The sequence below is a fragment of the Malaclemys terrapin genome, chromosome 14, assembly GCF_027887155.1.
Source record: "Malaclemys terrapin pileata isolate rMalTer1 chromosome 14, rMalTer1.hap1, whole genome shotgun sequence".
NCBI lineage: Eukaryota > Metazoa > Chordata > Testudines > Emydidae > Malaclemys > Malaclemys terrapin.
Window position 1 is genome coordinate 3,988,353 of NC_071518.1, and position 18,866 is coordinate 4,007,218.

At 56.2% G+C, this 18,866-nt stretch overlaps 1 protein-coding gene across 5 annotated transcripts in view; it reads right to left on the reverse strand.

The window, feature by feature from the left end:
* Nucleotides 1-13,453: 13,453 nt before the first annotated feature.
* The window catches only part of ACSF3 (acyl-CoA synthetase family member 3), a 113,159-nt gene continuing 107,746 nt past the window's right edge, over nucleotides 13,454-18,866 (reverse strand). For all 5 annotated transcript variants that reach the window (XM_054049332.1, XM_054049330.1, XM_054049333.1 and 2 more), the window contains one exon: nucleotides 13,454-13,766. In XM_054049332.1, the coding sequence (XP_053905307.1) occupies nucleotides 13,649-13,766 (118 nt within the window). In that variant the 3' untranslated portion in view covers nucleotides 13,454-13,648. The remainder of the gene's footprint in view (nucleotides 13,767-18,866) is intronic.

The window sequence follows — 18,866 nt, forward strand, 5'->3', positions numbered from 1 at the left end:
GAGGAAGAGGCGGGGCCGGGATTTGGGAAAGGAGTTGGAATGGGGGCGGGGAAGGGGTGGGAAAGAACAGGACAGGGGTGGGGTCTCATGGAAGGGGTGGATTGGGGCCAGCGGCGGGATCAAGCACCCACGTGAAAGCGGGGAAGTTGGCGCCTATGTTCCCCGGCAGGCGTGTTGTTTTTCTCGATCCTGCTGAGGTGCAGACTCTGAAAGCGCAGGCTACATGCCGCATGCTACGGAGATGGGTGCGCTAGAAACACGACTCAGAGACGAGAGGCAGTGAGAGCTGGGCGGACAGGTGGAGACCGATAACCTGAAACAGCGAGACCGTCTATGCCCGGTTGGCAGAGGGAGTTCCCATCCCTGCCTGGTTCTAGCCTGTCATTTGCCCCAGGCGGATCTCGCCTCTCTTACCAGGCACTGGGATTTGGGAACTCCTGGCTCTGGGGGACAACCAAGTCCTGCCGCAGCTGGGTGTCAGCTTCAGCAACCACCTGCTATTGCAGCCTGCTCTGTGCACGCATGAGCAAGCCCACGTCAGGCCCCGTGTGCTGCTCGCACCTCTGGCTTCCTGGCAAGGCACCGGCCCTGCCCGCACCAGGCATCCAGGGAAGCGGTGGAAGAGCTTGCAGGGATCCAGGTAGATGTCACTGGTTGCATTTTTCCTCAAAGCCAGGAGTGAGTGGCAGAGGGTGAGACCTGCCCCCTTGGGAGAAAACCCCTTGGGGATGTGCCTGCAGCCTCCCAGGAGCAGGAGCAGGCAAGGCCATGAGCGACCGGGAACTAACCCTTCGCTGTTTGCGCTGCATCGGCCCTGCCAGCGCTGCGCCATTGGGCCCAGCGGGGGAGGCTGTCCCTGGTACGTGCAGCAGCAGAGCAGGTGTGTCTGCCTGGGCACAGCTGGGATGTTGGCAGTGCAGGGGGCACGATCTGCCTGGATGTGTCTGGTACGTTCAGCCGCGTGCTGTCCTGGCTGGGCTGAGCAGCAAAGTGGCTAGCCATAAACCACGGCGGGGACGAGTATGCAGAAGGCCCAGGCCCTGCCACGGGGGGCAGCAGCTGGAAAACTCATATTCAGGCAATAACAACTCTGTGGCCCCGGAACAGGGGCGGTTTACTGGTTAAGTAGCCAGATGGGACTCGTGGGTGCCTCCGCCCATGGCCTCCCGGTCTCCCACACGTCTCTCCGTACCCAGCCTCATCTCCAGCTCTCAGTCTGTAGCCGCGTTCGCTGCTCCACTCCCCAGCTTCTGCAAAGTCCAGCAATGGCCGTCTTCCTGGAGGGATCCTCCTCCCCCACAGTGCCCCTCATCCCAGGGAGCCCTGCCATGGAACGTGGGGCTCCCACCCCCCGAGCCCTGTTGGGAGTCCTCCAGAGACATGCATCTCCCACTGGTGAACGTGCCCTGCTCTAGCCATGCACGGGAGCTCTGTGTGGTGCAACATGCCTGGTTCCACAGGGGCCCAGCTCACACTGTTGCCCTAAGCAAGCTGCTTAGTGCCCAGCCCACCCAGACCCAGGACAGCACCCAGAAGCAGCCCCCTCCACACTGGGCTTCCTTCTGCAGCCCCCCCCCCCCACTTCCCGAGCTGCAGCGCTGGCCTGGGCATGCGGTGTGAGGATCTACCCAAGGAGGGGAGCGTGTGCAGGCTGGGAAAACAAAGCAGAGCAGCTGGGATTGGTCCCATGTTACAGGTGACCCGAGCCAGCTTCTTCTCTATACCATGCCGAGGCTCTGTTTCTCGCTGCCTGTTCCGGACACCACATATGCGAAGTCTGAGAAGACGCTGCAGCAAACTGCAGGTGGGTGAGAGGGGAGGGCCTGGCCGTGCCAGCCCTGCCCCTGCTGGCTGTGCCTGGGAGCGGGAGCCATGCCCGCATGATGGCATCTTTGTCATGATCTTGGCACTGGCCCCGTCGTTTCTTGCCCCTTCTTTCTGACCTGCCTCGTCCTTGTCTCCGCCTCACTCAGAGTGAGCGTCTGGAGCGCTGCAGAGCCGGGAGCTGGGATGGAGCCAGATTCCTGCGCGGACTGGCTCAGCCCCCTCCCCTTTCCCTCTGGCCCCGTCTCCCTGTCCGAGCCCCGGGGCGCCGGGCCAAAGTGCTGAGCTCAAAGGTTCGTTGATCAGTCCCAAAACGCTTTTAAAGAGTCAATCCCCCCAAGACAAACCACAAGCGAGAGCCCCCCTTCCCCACCAAGTCGGCATCACAACCACTCATTTTAGTGTGTGACAGCCAGGTGTTTTACAGTATTTGCTACCTGTGATCATCCATCAAAACAATCGATAGCGCTCCCGCAGAGTTTTATTAATGATCTTGTCAGGGGCCTGGTGCTGGGTGCCTGGGGTTGTCGAGAATGATAGATCATTAAGAGCTTTTGCTGCTATTTATTCTCCAGTGACCTTGTCTCTCCCCATTGTTGCTTGCTTAAGAGTTATGAATGTGAGACATGATAATTTGATATTGATCTATTTGGTAAGTTAAAAAATTTACTGCATCGTTGATGTTTTAACAAAGGCTCAGCACCGCTCTCCTGCAGAACGGCTAAAGGGCTGTTCTCCCTCCCACACACACAGCCAGGCTGCAAACAGCGAGAGGGTTTGGCCGGGGGGTTGGGGGGGGGCAGTGCTGGCCTGTGATTCTAGGGTGCAGACCCCCGGGGCTCATGAGGGACTGGGCGGGGCAGCATGGGGCAGTCTCCTTGCCCTGCCGTGGTACTGCAATAGATCAGAACCATGTGCTGGGGCATTTCTGGGATTTTCGCTACTTGCGGTGGGGGCAGGGAGCTGTTTCTAGGAGCAGAATCAGTGAGCATGGCCAGGGGCAATGGGCTGAAGTTGCCGGCTGGGCAACGCAATGCATTAGCGTCTGGGAGGTAGCAGGGACTGCCCCACAGCAATGGCCTAGCAGTGCCCAACGCACCCCAGCTGGGCAAGAGCCGCAGGGCTCAAAACCTCAGCAGACCAAGCAGACTAAACCCAGGTGACCATGAGCCGTTCCCCGGGCCCGCGGCCTCTGTGCTGCATGCGTGCATTGCAGGCCCCTCCCCAGCAGCGACAGGACAGCACAACACCTGGGGGAGCCCCCATGGCCAGTCAGAAATCCCTGCACCAGCCTCTGACATGTCACCTTCCCCAGGAGCCACTCCACCCGCTCGCTTGCTCCAGCCTGCCCCCTGGAGGACCCCGCACGCTTTCAGCCTGGCCTTTCGCTGCCCAATCCAGCCGGGGAGGCATGGGCAGTTGTGGAGATCTCCGAACTTGCTCTCCGTCCCCAGGAGAGGGACCGCGAGTGTCGGAGGAGAGGTGGGGTGGGGAAGGCAAAGAGGGTTACTGCACGGTGCTCAGAATAAAGGGCTGAGGGTGCCCAAGGACCTGTCTGTGACAGTCTCTGTTGTGCCAGACGCAGGGCACGGGGCCCATACGTGAAGGGGAGTTATCCACCCCCCTGCCGCCCCAGCCTGCCCGGGGCACTGCAGCCACTGCTAGACGGGACCCCCGCCCGCCGCACTGCCATTTCACCCTCACTGCCGCTGGGAAGGGAGCCCAGACACCACTGCGATTTCTGCAGCAGAAACATCTCGACAGACGGGCTGGGTAGACGGACAGGCAGGGGAATTCTGGGGGGAGTTCACAACAGTGCCACAGACAAGTGCTTATAGCATCTCAAGTGGTGACCTCCACAGCTGTTTCAGGGCAGAAAAAGATACCGTCCTGTTACCTTCAATAGACTGGCCTCCCCTGACAACGGCCCCGAAGGAGTGACAGCTGGTTCCCCGGGAGCTCGGGCGGCAGAGACTCATAGCCTTTACGGCCAGAAGGGACCATCATGATCATCTACTCTGACCTCCTGCACCTCGCAGGCCACAGAACCTCCCCCACCCACTCCTGTAACAAACCCCTGACCTCTGGCTGAGTCACTGAAGTCCCCAAATCATGGTTTAAAGATTTCAAGTTACAAGAGAATCCACCATTCACTCTAGTTTAAATCTGCAAGTGACCCATACCCCATGCTGCAGAGGAAGGTGAAAACCCCCCAAGGTCTCTGACAATCTGACCCGGGCGGAAATTCCTTCCTGGCCTCAAATGTGGAGATCAGTTAGACCCTGAGCGTGTGGGCGAGACCCACCAGGCAGACACCTGGGAAAGAATTCTCTGGAGTAACTCAGAGCTCTCCCCATCTAGTGTCCTGTCTCTAGATATTTGCTGCTAGCAGTCACAGACTGCCTACGTGCCATCGTAGGCAGTCCCATCATACCATTCCCTCCATAAATTTATCAAGCTCTGTCTTGAAGCCAGTTAGGTTTTTTGCCCCCACTGACCCCCATTGGAAAGCTGTTCCAGAACTTCACTCCTCTGATGGTTAGAAACCTTCACTTTATTTCAAGCCTAAACTCATTGATGGTCAGTTTATATCCATTTGTTCTTGTGTCCACATTGGCTTTTAACTGAAATAACTCCTCCCCCTCCCTAGTGTTCATCTCTCTGATGCATTTATATAGAGCAAATCATATCTCCTCAGTCTTTGGTTAGGCTAAACAAGCCAAGCTCCTTAAGTCTCTCTGGTCAGGGAGGTTCTCCAGTCCTCTGATCATTCTAGCAGCTCTTCTCTGCACCTGTTCCAGTTTGAATTCATCTCTCTTTAAACATGGGACACCAGAATTGCACACAGTATTCCAGATGAGGTCTCACCAGTGCCTTGTATAATGGTACTAACACTTCCCTGTCTCTACTGGAAATACCTCACCTGATGCACCCCAGGACTGTGCTAGCCTTTTTCACAGCCACATCACATTGACGGCTCATAGTTACCTTGTAATCGACCAATACAGAGGAGATCTTCCTTCTCCCCGTTGGTTCCAACTGATACATCCCCAGCTTATAGCAAAAATTCTCATTGTTCCTAAGTGCATGACCTTGCATTTTGCACTATTAAATTTCATCCCATTTCTATTACTCGTTTTCAAGATCATCCAAATCTTCTTGTATGATATTCTGGTCCTCCTCTGTATTGACAATACCTCCCAGCTTTGTGTCATCTGCAAATTTTATTAGCACATTACCAATGGACCAGTTCACATATATGGAACTGGTCAAAGGGACTGAGATGGTGGAAGCCTTTTTCAGATGACTGGAATGACTTGGGATCACTTGATCCCAAGCTACTCCCACTGATCACATGACCCGAGTTAGTTCAGTCAACGAAGAGGATATGAGCATAGGTGCTTATGAGGAGTTACCAAGCAGAGGCTAGAAAGTAGCAATGGACAAGGAGACCACAGCATACAGCTGTGCACAGCAGACACCCATCTTAGCAGGGGTCATGGCCACATCCCCACTCAACACCTGTTTCCCCTGTGTAACGTGCTTTGAGATCCCTGGCTGAAAATCACTTCCCAAGAACGTATTATTAATTATTATTATTCTATTCTAATGGAGGCACTAAACGGCCTGGGCCTGCTTTTCCATTGCCTCACGCTAGCCGGGGTCACTGCCACCTGTGCAAAGCGGGTGTCAAATTGCTATGAGATCAGAGCGTCTGAGTTACCCGTATCAAACAACAGGGACCTACTGTGTCCGCTGAGGTGTTTATACTGTGCCCATCACCAGGGCATCTGAACACTCATGTGCATATCTTCACAAGTCATAGTGCAATACAAGCGGTGCACAGGGCTCCTGTTGACGGGAATGCACTAATGGGCGGCCTGGTGCATGCAGAAGGTAGGGGCATGGGACTCTGGCATTGCACAGCTGATGCACCCCAATAGCCCTGCTTTGTTTCACTCTGTGCACGTCACCAGATGTTCACTAATTGTGCTTCATAGAATCATAGAATACACAGGGTTGGAAGGTACCTCAGGACGTCATCTAGTCCAACCCCCTGCTCAAAGCAGGACCAATCCCCAACTAAACCATCCCAGCCTGACCTTAAAAACCTCTAACGATGGAGATTGCACCACCTCCCTAGGTAACCCATTCCAGTGCTTCACCACCCTCCTAGTGAAATAGTGTTTCCTAATATCCAACTTAGACCTCCCCCACTGCAATTTGAGACTGTTACGCCTTGTTCTGTCACAGATCCTATAGGACCACTTCACTCTAAGTTATTCCATATAGTTACTTGTGGAATTTTTTTCCAGGGACCCACCCTGAGACCTCAGAACTAGGACTCCCCTTCCTTGCTCAATGGCTCCCAAAGCCACGTGCCAAGCAGCCCCAGAGAGAAGACGTGTGGTCCCCCCACACCAGCATCCCCATCAAAGCCTTGCATCCCACTCCCCACCCTGAGTTTGCTGAGAGAGAAGAGACTTTCCCATCTCCCCCCAGCACGAGCTCCGCCCTGCCACCACCCAGCCAGCGCTCTCTTGTGCAAGACAACAGGAGAAGTGGTTCATGCTACAGCTCCGTGATCTTTCTGTGCCTTCTCTACAGCTCACAGCATAGCCGTGGAGCTGGACTAGGCTGCTCTGAGCTCTGCCCCCAGCTATTTTGCACGAGACCGGAGCAGTAAAACGGCCCAGATATCCAGGAGCTGCCTTCCTCACTGATGTCTGAGTCCAGCCAAGATGCAAGGGGACATGTTCCAGCAAGAAATAGAGCGGAAGTGTGTGTGTGTGGGGGGGGCAAGCTGGGATGAGTGGCTCTCATGTTTGTTTTCAGGCCAACACCTCGGAGGGAGCACTGACCTTCTGCCTTGGCAGACAACTCCGAGGAGGAGGCTGGGATTGGGGTTGTTTGTGTTCCTTAATGCCTGGGTCGAGCTCCCTGATGCTTGAAATGATGGGTTCGCCGCAGATGAACTCCCTGCCTCTCCTCGGCGCGGTCCTGGAGCAGCCGCAGCTTTGCAAAAGGCCAGGGAAGTTAACAGGTGTTCTCCCTCCCATAGTCACTGCGGGCCTGTACGCAGCCAGAGAGAGGGACGGCGTGTGACGGGGAGTAACAGGCTGTTCTAATTAAAACGAATCCAGTGCTTGGATTGTTTGGGTAACTTCCTCTAAGGCAGCAGACTGTTGTATGTTGATCTGCTTAGAGAGGCAATGGACCTAATCTCTCTGGACTGTCCAGGAGCGGGCGGGGCTGTGCAGAATAATTTCTGGGGACAATCAAGGATGGGGAGTGTGTTGGGGTCACCCCGCGAGTAGTGACCAAGGCTGCTACAAGCCAGAGTGTGACCAGTGTCTGCTGACAGGCTGCTGGGGTCAGAGCTGCGGGACCAGGGCTCTGGCTAAACAGAGACTCAGGGGTGATAGCTGCTGTCTGACTGTTATGAAGAGCCCAGGTGGGAGCTGCGGCAGCAAAGCATTGGGGGGCAGCACAGGCGGCAGGGCAAGTGGTGACAGCCCCTCAGTGGTTTGGATGCCCCCCCCAGAATGCCACAGGAGCTCTGGGTGAGTCTGCCCTGCCCTGCCCATCCCCAGTATTTTGAGCCAGGTGCGGAGTCAGTTGTGGGCTCTCTGCAAAGCAGGTGCAAAGGTCACTGCTCCCCTGCATCCTCTCTCTTCTTTCCTCCCCTCACACCAGCCCTGGAAGCCTCCCACTCCATGCTCCAGCGGGCTGGCTGAATTCCCGCAGACGCTCACCCAGCAGGAGCCGGGGCCACCGCGATGAGCTGGGACGCTCCATCATCCTCACAGCAAGGGGCCTGATTACTCCTCCCCTCCGGCCTCTGCCCCAGCCCCCGAGCCGCCAGGTCAGTTCCCACCCGCCATCCATCCTGCCTGCGCTCTAGCTGCCGGCACAAAGATGGATGGCCTCAGCCTCTAATCAGCTCCCATGTGGGCAGGAAAATCTGCCCTGCAGGTGCCTCCGTTTCCTGTCCCCTCTCGCGCCCCGGTCTCTCTGCTGTTCGCGGCGAGGGTTCCCTCCGCCTCCCAGAGCTTATGGATTCCTCTCCCCTCCTCGGAGCCTCGGGGTTTGTCTTCCAGAGCACGTCTGAGGTCAAACAGGGACAAAAATCCGTTTACAAAGGTCCAGCCCATCAATACTCCCTGTCCTCCAGGAAACCAGCGACCTTCAGCCGAGGGCCCGTGGCACACTAGCAGGGCTGGCTCCAGGCACCAGCCGAGCAAGCTGGTGCTTGGGGCGGCAGATTGTTGGAGGCGGCGTTCTGCCCAATCCTAGGGCAGCACGGCCGCTTTTTTTTTTTTTTTTGTTTTGCTCCGGCCGCCCTGTAGGGGGCGGTGGTGCAGAGAACCAGAGCACCCTGCAGGGCAGTCCTCTTCCTTCCCTCCCCGCCGACCGGAGCGGAGCCCTCGCGGCAGGCGGCACGGCGCGGCAGGAGGGGCCGCATGGCAGCCCCCTTCTCTCTCTCTCCTGCCTGCTCCCTCCCCCTCCACCCAGCCGGTCCCCCTGCGCCCACGCTCCGGCTTTTTTTTTTTTTTTGCTTGGGGCGGCCAAAAAGCCAGAGCCGGCCCGGCACACTATGCCCACAGCGTGATTTGGGGTGGCTGCTCCAGGGGCCCCATCACCTCTCACACCAATTTAACTGCAGGACAGACGCAGTCCTGCCACAGAGCTGCAGGCAGCTAAGCCTGGCAGGGGTGGCTGGCGAGCACGCCCACACCCAGCGTCTGCGGAGGCTGCCCAGCACAGGCTGGGTAGAAAGCCCAGGTTGAGAGTGGGGAGCAGGAGCGCGGGGGGCGTCTCTGCGGTGGCCACGTGACCCCCTGTCTCATGGCAGCCTCATCTCCCTACAACCCAGGAGACATTTTGCTCGGAAGCAGCAGAGCTCACCCTGCCTGAGCCCCGGGCTGGTTTCTCTCTGGCTGGGGAGTGACCCGGACGGGCCGGTCGGCGGATCTCCCCCGGCAGGCGCGGGCAGGGAGAGGGAACCGGAGCCTGAGCACCAGGCACCTGACTCTACAGCGGAGCCGAGCCAGGCCCAGTTCAGAGGAGCCGCTCGTAACCCGTGACTGGCGCTCGCTGGCCCAGCAGGGCAGGCCTGGAGTCTGCAAGGCACAGAGGCAGCTGGAGGAGAGGTTTGTAGATCCCTGTTTTCATCCAGCCACGAGCAACCCAGCCCATCTTCACAGCTGATGGGACAGCGCCTGAGGACAACTCCTGCCTTTGTGCTTCACACAACTACAGCACTACCTATACACCTGTGTTCTGCAAGCCTCCGTCGCCAGAACCACTGTGTGAGCGACCCCCTCACTTCGGCCGTTGGGCTTGGGGCTGTACAGACAGAAAGCCCTTGCCCCAGAGAGCTGAGTCTATCCCCTGGCTCGGGTTGGGCGAGGAAGGGGTCATTCCCTCTATCTTACAGCCCATCCTCCAACTACCCACTAGCCTCCGGGATGGTACTGCAGCCAAAGGGCGACTTTCAGCCATGTCCTCACTGCGCTCTAGCCTGGTGACCTTCAGTGACCTCCCTAGGCCCGGACAGGGATCTCATCCCCCTTCCGTTCTGGCAGGATGCGCACCCCTCGCTCCGCTCCATCAGCTACTCCTGGGGCTCACTCGAAACTCACCACACTCAGCTGGCGCAGGAACGGAGCGATTCCGGAGCAGAGTCCATCCCGGCCACCTCCCTGCATGCTCCCCCTCTCCTGCTGTCTCCCCGGACTGTCTCTGCGCTAACACAATGCTCCATCGCTCTCTCCGAATATAGCATTCCCCCAGCACCCCCTCCCATGCACGCGCTCTTCGTTCGTGTCTGAGCCGGGCTATCAGCAGACACAGGAACAATTGCTCGACAATGGCCGGTGGTGGCGCGGCCAATGGCAGCCGCTGTTCTCTCCAGAAGCCAAGTGTGAAGAGTTATTCGACGTCAGAACACACAAAAGAGCCGGCTTATCAGGCGTGTGCAGAGAGGGCTGTGTGGAGCGGCACTGAACTGCGAGCGGAGGCCCCTGGCCTCCCTTGGGCCAGGGCTGCAGAGAGCACGCAGGGCCCGGGCAGGAATCATGGCTCCGCCACAGCCCCCACTGAGCCCCAAGTGGGTGCCTGGAGCAGACAGGACACTCAGTGCACAATCCCTTTGACCCCCCCACACCCGCTTTATCACCGTGGGTGGCAGAGCGCGTCTACCCCAAGCGCGTTCAGTGCCCGTGCAGATGAGGGGCTGATAGCAGTGGGGAGATGGAGCGCAGCTTTGCCAGTGCCCCCCCCAGCGCAGCCTCCCACCTCCCAGCACCCTCTGCTATCCTAGCACAAATCCTGCCCCCCCCAGCCAGCTCTGCCAACGCCCCTCAATCCTGACCTGCAGCACCCCCTGTGGGCACTGTTGAAACAACGCCTCCCCGCCTCGTGAATCTCGGTAACACGCACCGGGCCTGCCGGGAGTTTGCTACATTAACCGATTCTCTCCTTATGGGGCCTTCCCCGCCCATCCCCATTCTGTGTGCGCTGTGATGCGGAAATCTGCAGCGAAGTGCAACTTGCCTTCCTGCTTCCTGTACACCCGGGGGTGAGCACATCACAGGTACCAGCCGGGGTGCACCACTGACCTGTGTTAACAGGCAACCGGCTCCCCTCCAGTACCAGCCTTGACCTTTCCCGGGATGGCTGAGCGGGGCGGTGGGTGGGGGCGGGAAGGAGAGAGAACGGGGTTTCCTGCCACCTTTCTGAGAGAGATTCCCATCAGGGCAGCCTGGCCAGCCACACTTCCTGGGAGCAGAGTGAGTCACTATCAAGGAGCCCAGCAGCTGAGATCAAAGGCTTTTAGTGACTGTTTTTTCCCCGTAGCCAGGTGAGCGTGAGAGGAGGAAGCAGCAAACAGGTTTTTATCGAGCTGTCAGCAGCGCAGCTCCCCCGGTGCCTGGCTCCTGTTTTTAATTTGAGAGTGGAGTGTAAGATCTCAGTGGGGTCTGCTCTGCGCAGGCTGCAGCATCCGAAATGAGCAGTGTTTGCACAGAGGTGCGGGGGCTCTGGTACAGCTGTCAGCAGCTCTGACGGATGATGAGGAGAGAAGGCCGGTGCAACCTGCTGTGAAGCAGGGAGGGGGAAGCAGCAGCTCTGCACAGGGACTCGGGGACTGGAAGCTCTTGCTGGAAACCGAGAGGCTGGACTCGGTGCATTACCAAAGGGGTCAGAGGCAGGGAGCTAAGGGATGGGCTCAGGGGTGTCCTCTGCAAACGAGAGGACAGATCAGCTGGGATGTCGCCAGGCAAAACATTAAAGTGCCATCTCCAGCCAGGTTTCCAAAGCCTATTTTACAGGTGCCCAACCTGCAGGCCATGCACATGGCCCCGGCCCCGGCCCCCACCCATGCAGATGTTGGCTTTTGGAAACCTGGCCCCTGCTCTGACTATTCCCGTGGGAGGTACAGTCCGGGTGTTACATTCACATCTCCCAGGTGCCGCTCGGCTAGAGTGGGGCGTGATCGCTCTCCGACGCCCTGCGTGCCACCTCCGCAGGCTGGTTCCTAGGGGGTGATCTCTCCTTCCCGGGTGCTGTGTATTACCCTGGGGGCTTTAGCATCCGCATGCTTCAGACAAGCTAACCCCCCCCCCCACCTCCCACTCTGGATATTGTGCTTTGCTTTTAAAACAAACTCCGCAAAGAAAGCAAATCAAGGCTCAGATCTGTCCCCAGCCCCCAACCAGCTCCCTTCCTCTCCTGGCAGTGGTGGGAGCCCCCGCCCCCACCCCCAATCAGTGTGGTTTCCCCACAGCCAGCAGGGGTGGCAGCCTGTGGACCGGTGAAGCGGGGGGTTCTAGATCATTTCCTCTCACCTGGCAGGCATGGCCAGGTGCTGTTCCCGAAACGCTGGCAAATGGCAATAGTGCCCCATGAATCCGCCAGGCAGAATACCCACAGCCCGGGCTTGTTACAGGCCACGAGCCCTTTGGAGTCCACTCTCCATGCAGAGGGGAAGCCTGGGGTCAACACAAAGCACATGGGCCTGCATAAACCCTGCACCTGGATGGGCACCACCCTCATGTCTGCACGTAGACAGCCCAGGGCAGCCATGAGGAGAGAGCATTTCCTGGGCACGGAGCGGGGAGGAGAGAGAGCTGCGCATGGGTTATTAAGAGCAGTTTGTATTTATTTGTGCTTCTCTAATTACTGCTTCTTCACATCTGCAGGAAAACAGAAGGAGGAGTGTGGCGAAGCATGCCAACGGACAGATATCAATTTACAGCAGGTTATTAGACGTTCCCACAAAGAGATTAGACTCCCCTAAATGACGGACTCTTTAACTGCTCCATAAAAACAAAACAAAGCACAACAAAAATCCCACCACGGGGGGAAAGTCGGAGGGAAGCGTGGAAAGCAAGGCAGAATTAACAGGCATCACTGCGGATGGCTGAAGAGAGGAGTTTAATTTAAAGAGTAATTTCATCTGGGATGAGTCGCATATGGCCTGAGGCTGAGAGATACAGAATAGCGAGGATGAGCATGCAGAGAGACACAAAGACAGGGAGCGGGGAGTTCAGGGGTTCCTGTACAGACCTTCCCCTCCATGCCAAGACAGTGTAAAGTCCGTCCTAGCCATGGGCCACTCTTACCTGGGAACGACACAGGGTTCAGTAGATTCTCTGCGTGCCGCGTAGGACCTAGCTGCTGACTAGCTGTGTGGACTGCATGGTACAGGGACTAAACCTGTTGGGTATTAAGGCCATTTCCATGTTACTTAGGCTCTGGTGTAGAAGAGACAAATAATTCTGTGTGTCCCTTGCGCTTACCCGGCGTTTACCCTGTAAATTCCCTGAAACTCCTGGAGAATTGCCGGCTGAGGCCACGCGCCCTGGTAAACAGAGCCATTCAGCCCACATTCAGATTCCGACAGCCCGGGCACAGCCAGGCGGGTAGGTCCTGTGCCGAGTGCCATCAGCTCCCGTTGTTTTGCAGGACTATGGTGGAGGGGGCAGCTAACTGCAGTCCGGAGCAGGAAGCCAGGTGGAAACCCCTTGAAAACCAAGCTCTGCCTGGACAATGACTGCAGGGCTCTTGGCAATGAGGCTGGCTCCATTTCACTCCAGCTCACACGGCTGCTCCCTGGGGTGCAGGATGGATCCCGTCAGCCTGAGCCTGCAGGGGGGCTGCTGGAGTGAAAGAGGGGACACACACGGCAGCATTCTACTTCTCCCCTCAGCCCAGCGCCCAACACAGCCTGCTCCCCTTGGCCATCTCCCATCCATCTAAACAGGGCTTTGGAGCTGTGCTCCGGCTCCGCTCCAGCTCCACTGCTCCGGAGCTGCTCTGCGCTTCAGCTCCGCGCTCCGCTCCAAAGCTCTGCATCTAAACACTAACTCAGTGAACTAGAGACCTGCCCAGCAAGTCCTCAGGAGTCTCAAGTCCTCCATGATCAGCCCTGGCATGCGTGTAGGACACTCCTCTTACTTGCAAATATTTCAGACCTCTCTGGTACTCACACACACCATTTATTCCTGGGCCTGGCTGCTCAGTGTCTATCGGGGGTGGCTCTGAGATTCTTGAGAGTGGCTCCTACAGAAGGAACATAACCTTGCTCTTCTCCAGGTCCTGCTCAGCCAATGAGGAGACCATGTGGAATGAAACCAGATTTTATTGACTGACAATCCCAGCATGACGAGCACAGAAATCACTGACAGCACCTGATTTGTATCATTTTCATGCAAACCCATTGCACTAGGATGCATTAAAGCTCCTCAGAGAGACTCCATTGAAGCAGCAGGCACTAGGGGGAGAGCCATCTCGGCCCTGCTCTCAGCCTGGTGCCTCACTAGGTTGGGTAGAAGTGCTTGAGAAGTTGTTTCTTGTTGATTTTTCCCATCTGATTGCGTGGGATCTCCTCCACCAGGAGCAGCTCTGTGGGGACAGAGTGGTACGCCATGGATTCCCTGGAACACAGAAACATACTTTTTCAATAATCCTCACCATCACGGTGGTACCTCCCTTCCAGAGCCACCAGATGGTATGCTCCACTCTCTTTGGGGACAGCACAGTAGCTGTAGACTGAGTAAAAGGAAGATGAATCTTCAAGAAGTGCTCCCTCAAGTCACGGGATGGTGGCACATATGGGAGTTAAGGGGTTAAAAAACCTGTGATGAGAACATCCAATAAAGCAGAAAAGGAAGAGGTCTCTGAAGGGTTATTCATACCCTTTTCTCACCTAATGCAACACACACACAGAGCGAGGCTTCCCTTTCCAGGGATGAGAAGGGTTAACCCAGTTCTGGCAGGTGACTCAAGTTCTACAGCCAGCAATAGAATGCAGCGGAGAAATCCCAATCCCGGCCTTAACTGACTGCACCACTGGGGGATAAACATGATCCTCTTAGTCCTGCAGGACCAAGCAGCTCTGTCCACAACTAGCTACCCAGCGAAGCACAACAGAGACACCCCGTAACGGGGCCATTATGGTGGGACATGGCAGGGCTCTGGCAAGGCTCACCGAGGAAACAAAGGGTCCTGGCAACATAGCAAGATCGTGGCGTGGAAGGTTCAGCTGATCTGAGTGTGATGGACACGGCTGTGAAATCCCACTCAGAGGAGAGTCATTTCAGGAAGACCATGGGACAGGCAGCCTCCCGTTAACGTGTGACATCTGCCCTCCCTGGACCCACGACTCGCCACTTCCTAAGGATTCACCAACAGAGCTGCCTCATTGCTGCCGATTACCATAAGGCAGGGGTAGGCAACCTATGGCACGTGAGCTGATTTTCAGTGGCACTCTGTCACGGACTCACAGATCGTGCCCACTCTTGGCCCCGTGCGATCCGTGTGGGGTGCCCCTTTTAGTGAGACAGCCCTTCTCGGGGGTCCATTCTCTCTCGGGGTCAGGCCCCTCCACCTCCACTACGTCACACACTCACACTGCTCGGGTCCTGGCCACCGGTCCCAGGGGCTCCACTGCCGGTCTGGGGTACTGGCCGCCAGCCCTCTGCCAGCCAGGGTTCCATCTGCCAGCCCTGTTCAGCCCGCTGCCAGCCCTGGGTCCTGGCCACTGGTCCAGTGGGCTCTGCTGCCGGCCTGGGGTCCCAGCTGCTGGCCCAGGGCTCTGCAGCCGTCCCCAGCTGTAGTCCACTGGCCCCAGCCTGGGGCAGTGAGGGGTGCAGACAGGGCAAGGGGGGGCACAGCTCAGCACCCTCACCTTAAAAATTGTTCCAGTACCACTATGCTGGGATATTTTTAAGTCCTGATTTGCTGCTTACAACACTATCACGCCACATGGAACAGCGCACTGCATTTGACGTTGCGATTAGAATGTACATGCAAGAACAGGAAACAGAATTTTCTGACAGATTTCAAGATTTCCAGTGATTTGGCCCAATGCTTGCTTTTCTAATTAAACCTGAAAAGTTGAACAAAAGCGACTTGGATTTGACTGTATTTCAGTGGATGGGTGTTGAAGATTTCGAAATGCAGCTCATTCAGTTAAAAAGCTCAGAATTGTGGGCATCAAAGGCGAGCACTTGAAGCTACCGAGAGAGATCATGGGCCTCTATTCTGACCTGCTGGACATCCCTGCCAGTGAAATTTAACTGTCTGAAGAAAATTGCGTTGGCAATGCTTTCAGCATTTGGAGCCACATACCTGTGTGAACAGGTATTTTCACACCTGAAATCGGTCCTGTGTCCCTCTCGGGGCCAGTTAACAACTGATCCCTCAGAAGCCTGTGTGCAGCTTCAAGTACCCAAATCCGGGCCGGACACTGGAAAACTCAGCAAGGGCAAAGATCACCCTAAACTGATCAGATCTGCATTTTAATTTAATTTTAAATGAAGCTTCTTAAACATTTTAAAAACCTTATTTACTTTACATACAACAGTTTATATATTATAGACTTAGACAAAGAGACCTTCTAAAAAGGTTAAAATGTATGACTGGCACGCGAAACCTTAAATCCGAGTGAATAAACGAAGCCTCGGCACACACTGCTGAAAGGTTGCCGACCCCTGCCATAAGGGATCTGGTGTGAGCAGACCTCTCCCCCAATTCATTCCACTGAGGGGTGGCTATGACGTCACAATCACAGGAGTGTGATGTCACTGGCATGTCAGCTCCAGGAAACTCCCTGCCTAACTCAGACACACACAAGCCCAGGGAAGCGCTGCAGAGACCCTCAGGGGAGGAGTTCCACACCTGGGGCTTGACGAAAGATGTGGGTTTGCAGGGGGGGATTTGACACATGGGCAGTAAGAGCCTCTTCCTAGCACAGGGAACTGGAAATCAGGTGCCTCCCAGTAGCGTCTGTGCAGAGCCAAGGAGCTGGGGGAGCAGTGAGGATAACAGTGCCAAAAGGAGAGGCGCAGGGTGTTTGAGTGAGATCCTCCGCAGCAGCTGGCCCTTCCCGAGTTTGCTGGGAGCGTCAGCCGTGGATTCACTTTCAGCTGGGGACAGGGGGACGTCCGCTCTACGATGCAGAGTGAGACTCCCGTCACTTGCGACCCAAACCAGATGTTGGCTGGGGACGGATGAGACAATCACAGTCCTACTGGGCTCCCCAGTCCCTTCACACCCCCATTGCCTGTGCACGCCAGTTGGTTAAAAAACGCATCACAAACCTCGGAGCGTGCCCCAGAGAGGGGAGGGTGAACTGCCTTCAGTGAGCAGAACGGATAGCGCCGAATGGATACTAATCAATCCTTACCATTAGCAGTGGCAGGGAAAACAAATGATAAATGCAGAGTAATATCATGAAGGAAAATGACACAATTCTGAGTGGGTCTCCTCGTTACTAGTCGCTGTGCCTAGAACGTAACAGATGAGCTCGCAGGCCGGCCAGCTATGCCCAAATGCTAACCTGTGTGCCCCTCACACCAGACGTGTACGCTCTTACACATGCAGGCCCATGCTAGACAGTATTTGGTCCTGCCATGCGGGCAGGGGACTGGACTCGATGACCTCTCGAGGTCCCTTCCAGTCCTAGAATCTATGAATCTATGCTCCTTCTCTCTGTCACAGGAGGGAGGCTCAGCACAGAACTAGCTCAGGAACCAAGTCTCTTTGGCCTTTGAAGAGCAGGGGGCTTGTCTCCTGCCTTCTGCTGCCTGCGTGTCACCAACCTGGGGCCATACCCAGCTCCGACAGGCAGCTCCCTGGCACTGATTCTAATGCAACCTGCCAAGTCCACTGAGCTCTTCAACCGTCATCCCTCCCCCCCGCCCCCCCCAAACCCAACAATCAACACATCCTACCATATGGACGGCTCTAACTCAGGACGGCGCCTGTCACCGGGAAACGAGATTGGAGGCGAAAGCTGCAAAATGAATCACTCTGAAGAGGGACATGTGTCGCCTGCCAGTGAGTACGAGAAAGGGGCAAAACAAACGTAAGTGACACATAAAATAAAGGGAGAGACAGAGCGAGAGGGAGCCATGCGGACTGAGGGGAAAAGCCAGCGTGAGCGTGGTGCCTGGGAGACAGCACCAAGACAGCGCATGGGCGAGGGGCACGGACGCTTCCTGGGGCTCTCGCTGCCCCTTCTAAGGCACAGCAGGCACTAGCTGGATTTCTCCTCTCTTCACATTTGAATGGCTTAATTTGAAGGGCTCCTATCTTTGCTGCGCACGGGCAAAGAATCACAGTGTAAGCCGGAGAGGATCTAAGCACCATGAACAGAGGAGATGGGAGAGCTCTCTCCCTGCGGACTGGCTTGATTGAAGGGCAGATTGTGACTAGACAAAGGCGAACGAAGCCCCGGCAAAGACAAAAGCAGAGAGGTCACAGAGCAGCACAGATCTCCCTGCCTGTGCTTTGGGAAGATGCACTAACTGGAGACAGTAAGGGAGGGCTGGTTGGAGCATCTGGGCACACCTGGATGTGCTGGTCCAGACAGTGCCGCAGGAAACATCTGTGACTGCAGGCCTCACGCTAGAAGAGTAATTATAAACAGCGATGCATCCTGGCATTCTGGGGACTGCGCCGCGCTGGGCACCAGCATTCAACACAGGCCAGGATGGTCTTTCTGAGCTGCCGTCTAGCCAGTATGTGGGACGGCTGTGTGGGGAAGGGCTGTAATAGGTACGGATAAAGGGAACCGCTGGAGACAATGCCAGTCCTATCAGTAAGACAAGCACAGTGGCTATCAAACAAACACTCTGTGGTGCCTTCATCTCCAACTTGCCACCCTGCCACACGCCCTGTCTCAGTGCCTCAGTCCCAGTGACAGGGGAAGTACATTCCTTTTTCGCTAGCAGAGCTCGTGGAGATTTGCAAACACATTAGAACTGCTTCCCCCCCTCCGAGAGGTGCGTCCCAGCCATAAGTCCAAGAGCCCATCAATTTAAAGGCATGGAGCAGACTGCCAGGTAGGTTCAGCCCCCCTGGGAGAAGCAGGATTCCCAGACTAGTGGGTGTAAAAGGAGTAATATGTTTTTATTGCGGGAAGCAGTGCCAGCAGGAGGCAGGATGCTGGGGGTCAGACTTGGCTGCTCTGTCCAGGGCCGGCTCCAGGCACCAGCTTGTCAAGCAGGTGCTTGGGGCGGCCGCTCCGGAGAGGGGCGGCACGTCCAGCTATTCGGCGGACAGTCCCTCACTCCGGCTTGGAGCGAAGGACCTTCCGCTGAATTGCCGCCCCAGATCGCGATCGCGGCTTTTTTTTTTTTTGGCTGCTTGGGGCGGCCAAAACCCTGGAGCTGGCCCTGGCTCTGTCGGACCAGCCAGCGTGGGTTTGGTTCCTTTGTTTGATTTTTTTCCTCCCACAAAGTAATTGTTTAATCAGAGCAGCAGCTGGCCAACTAGAATCTTCCTTGCATTTGCTAAATTGTAGTCTTCCAACTGCGATTTTGCAAATCCAGGGGAATCTTTAATTGGCCAGCTGTGCAGCCCTTGATGAAACAAGTGTTCCTACTGTTTGTGAAATAGCGCCAGCCTCCCCAGAACGATCCGCAGCCCTAGGGAGAGGAGTCTCCAGGAAAACAAATGGCTCCATGACTATATACTTTGCTAGTGGAATACTAAAATAAATAATAAACAAAAGTGATCCTGCTTCTCCG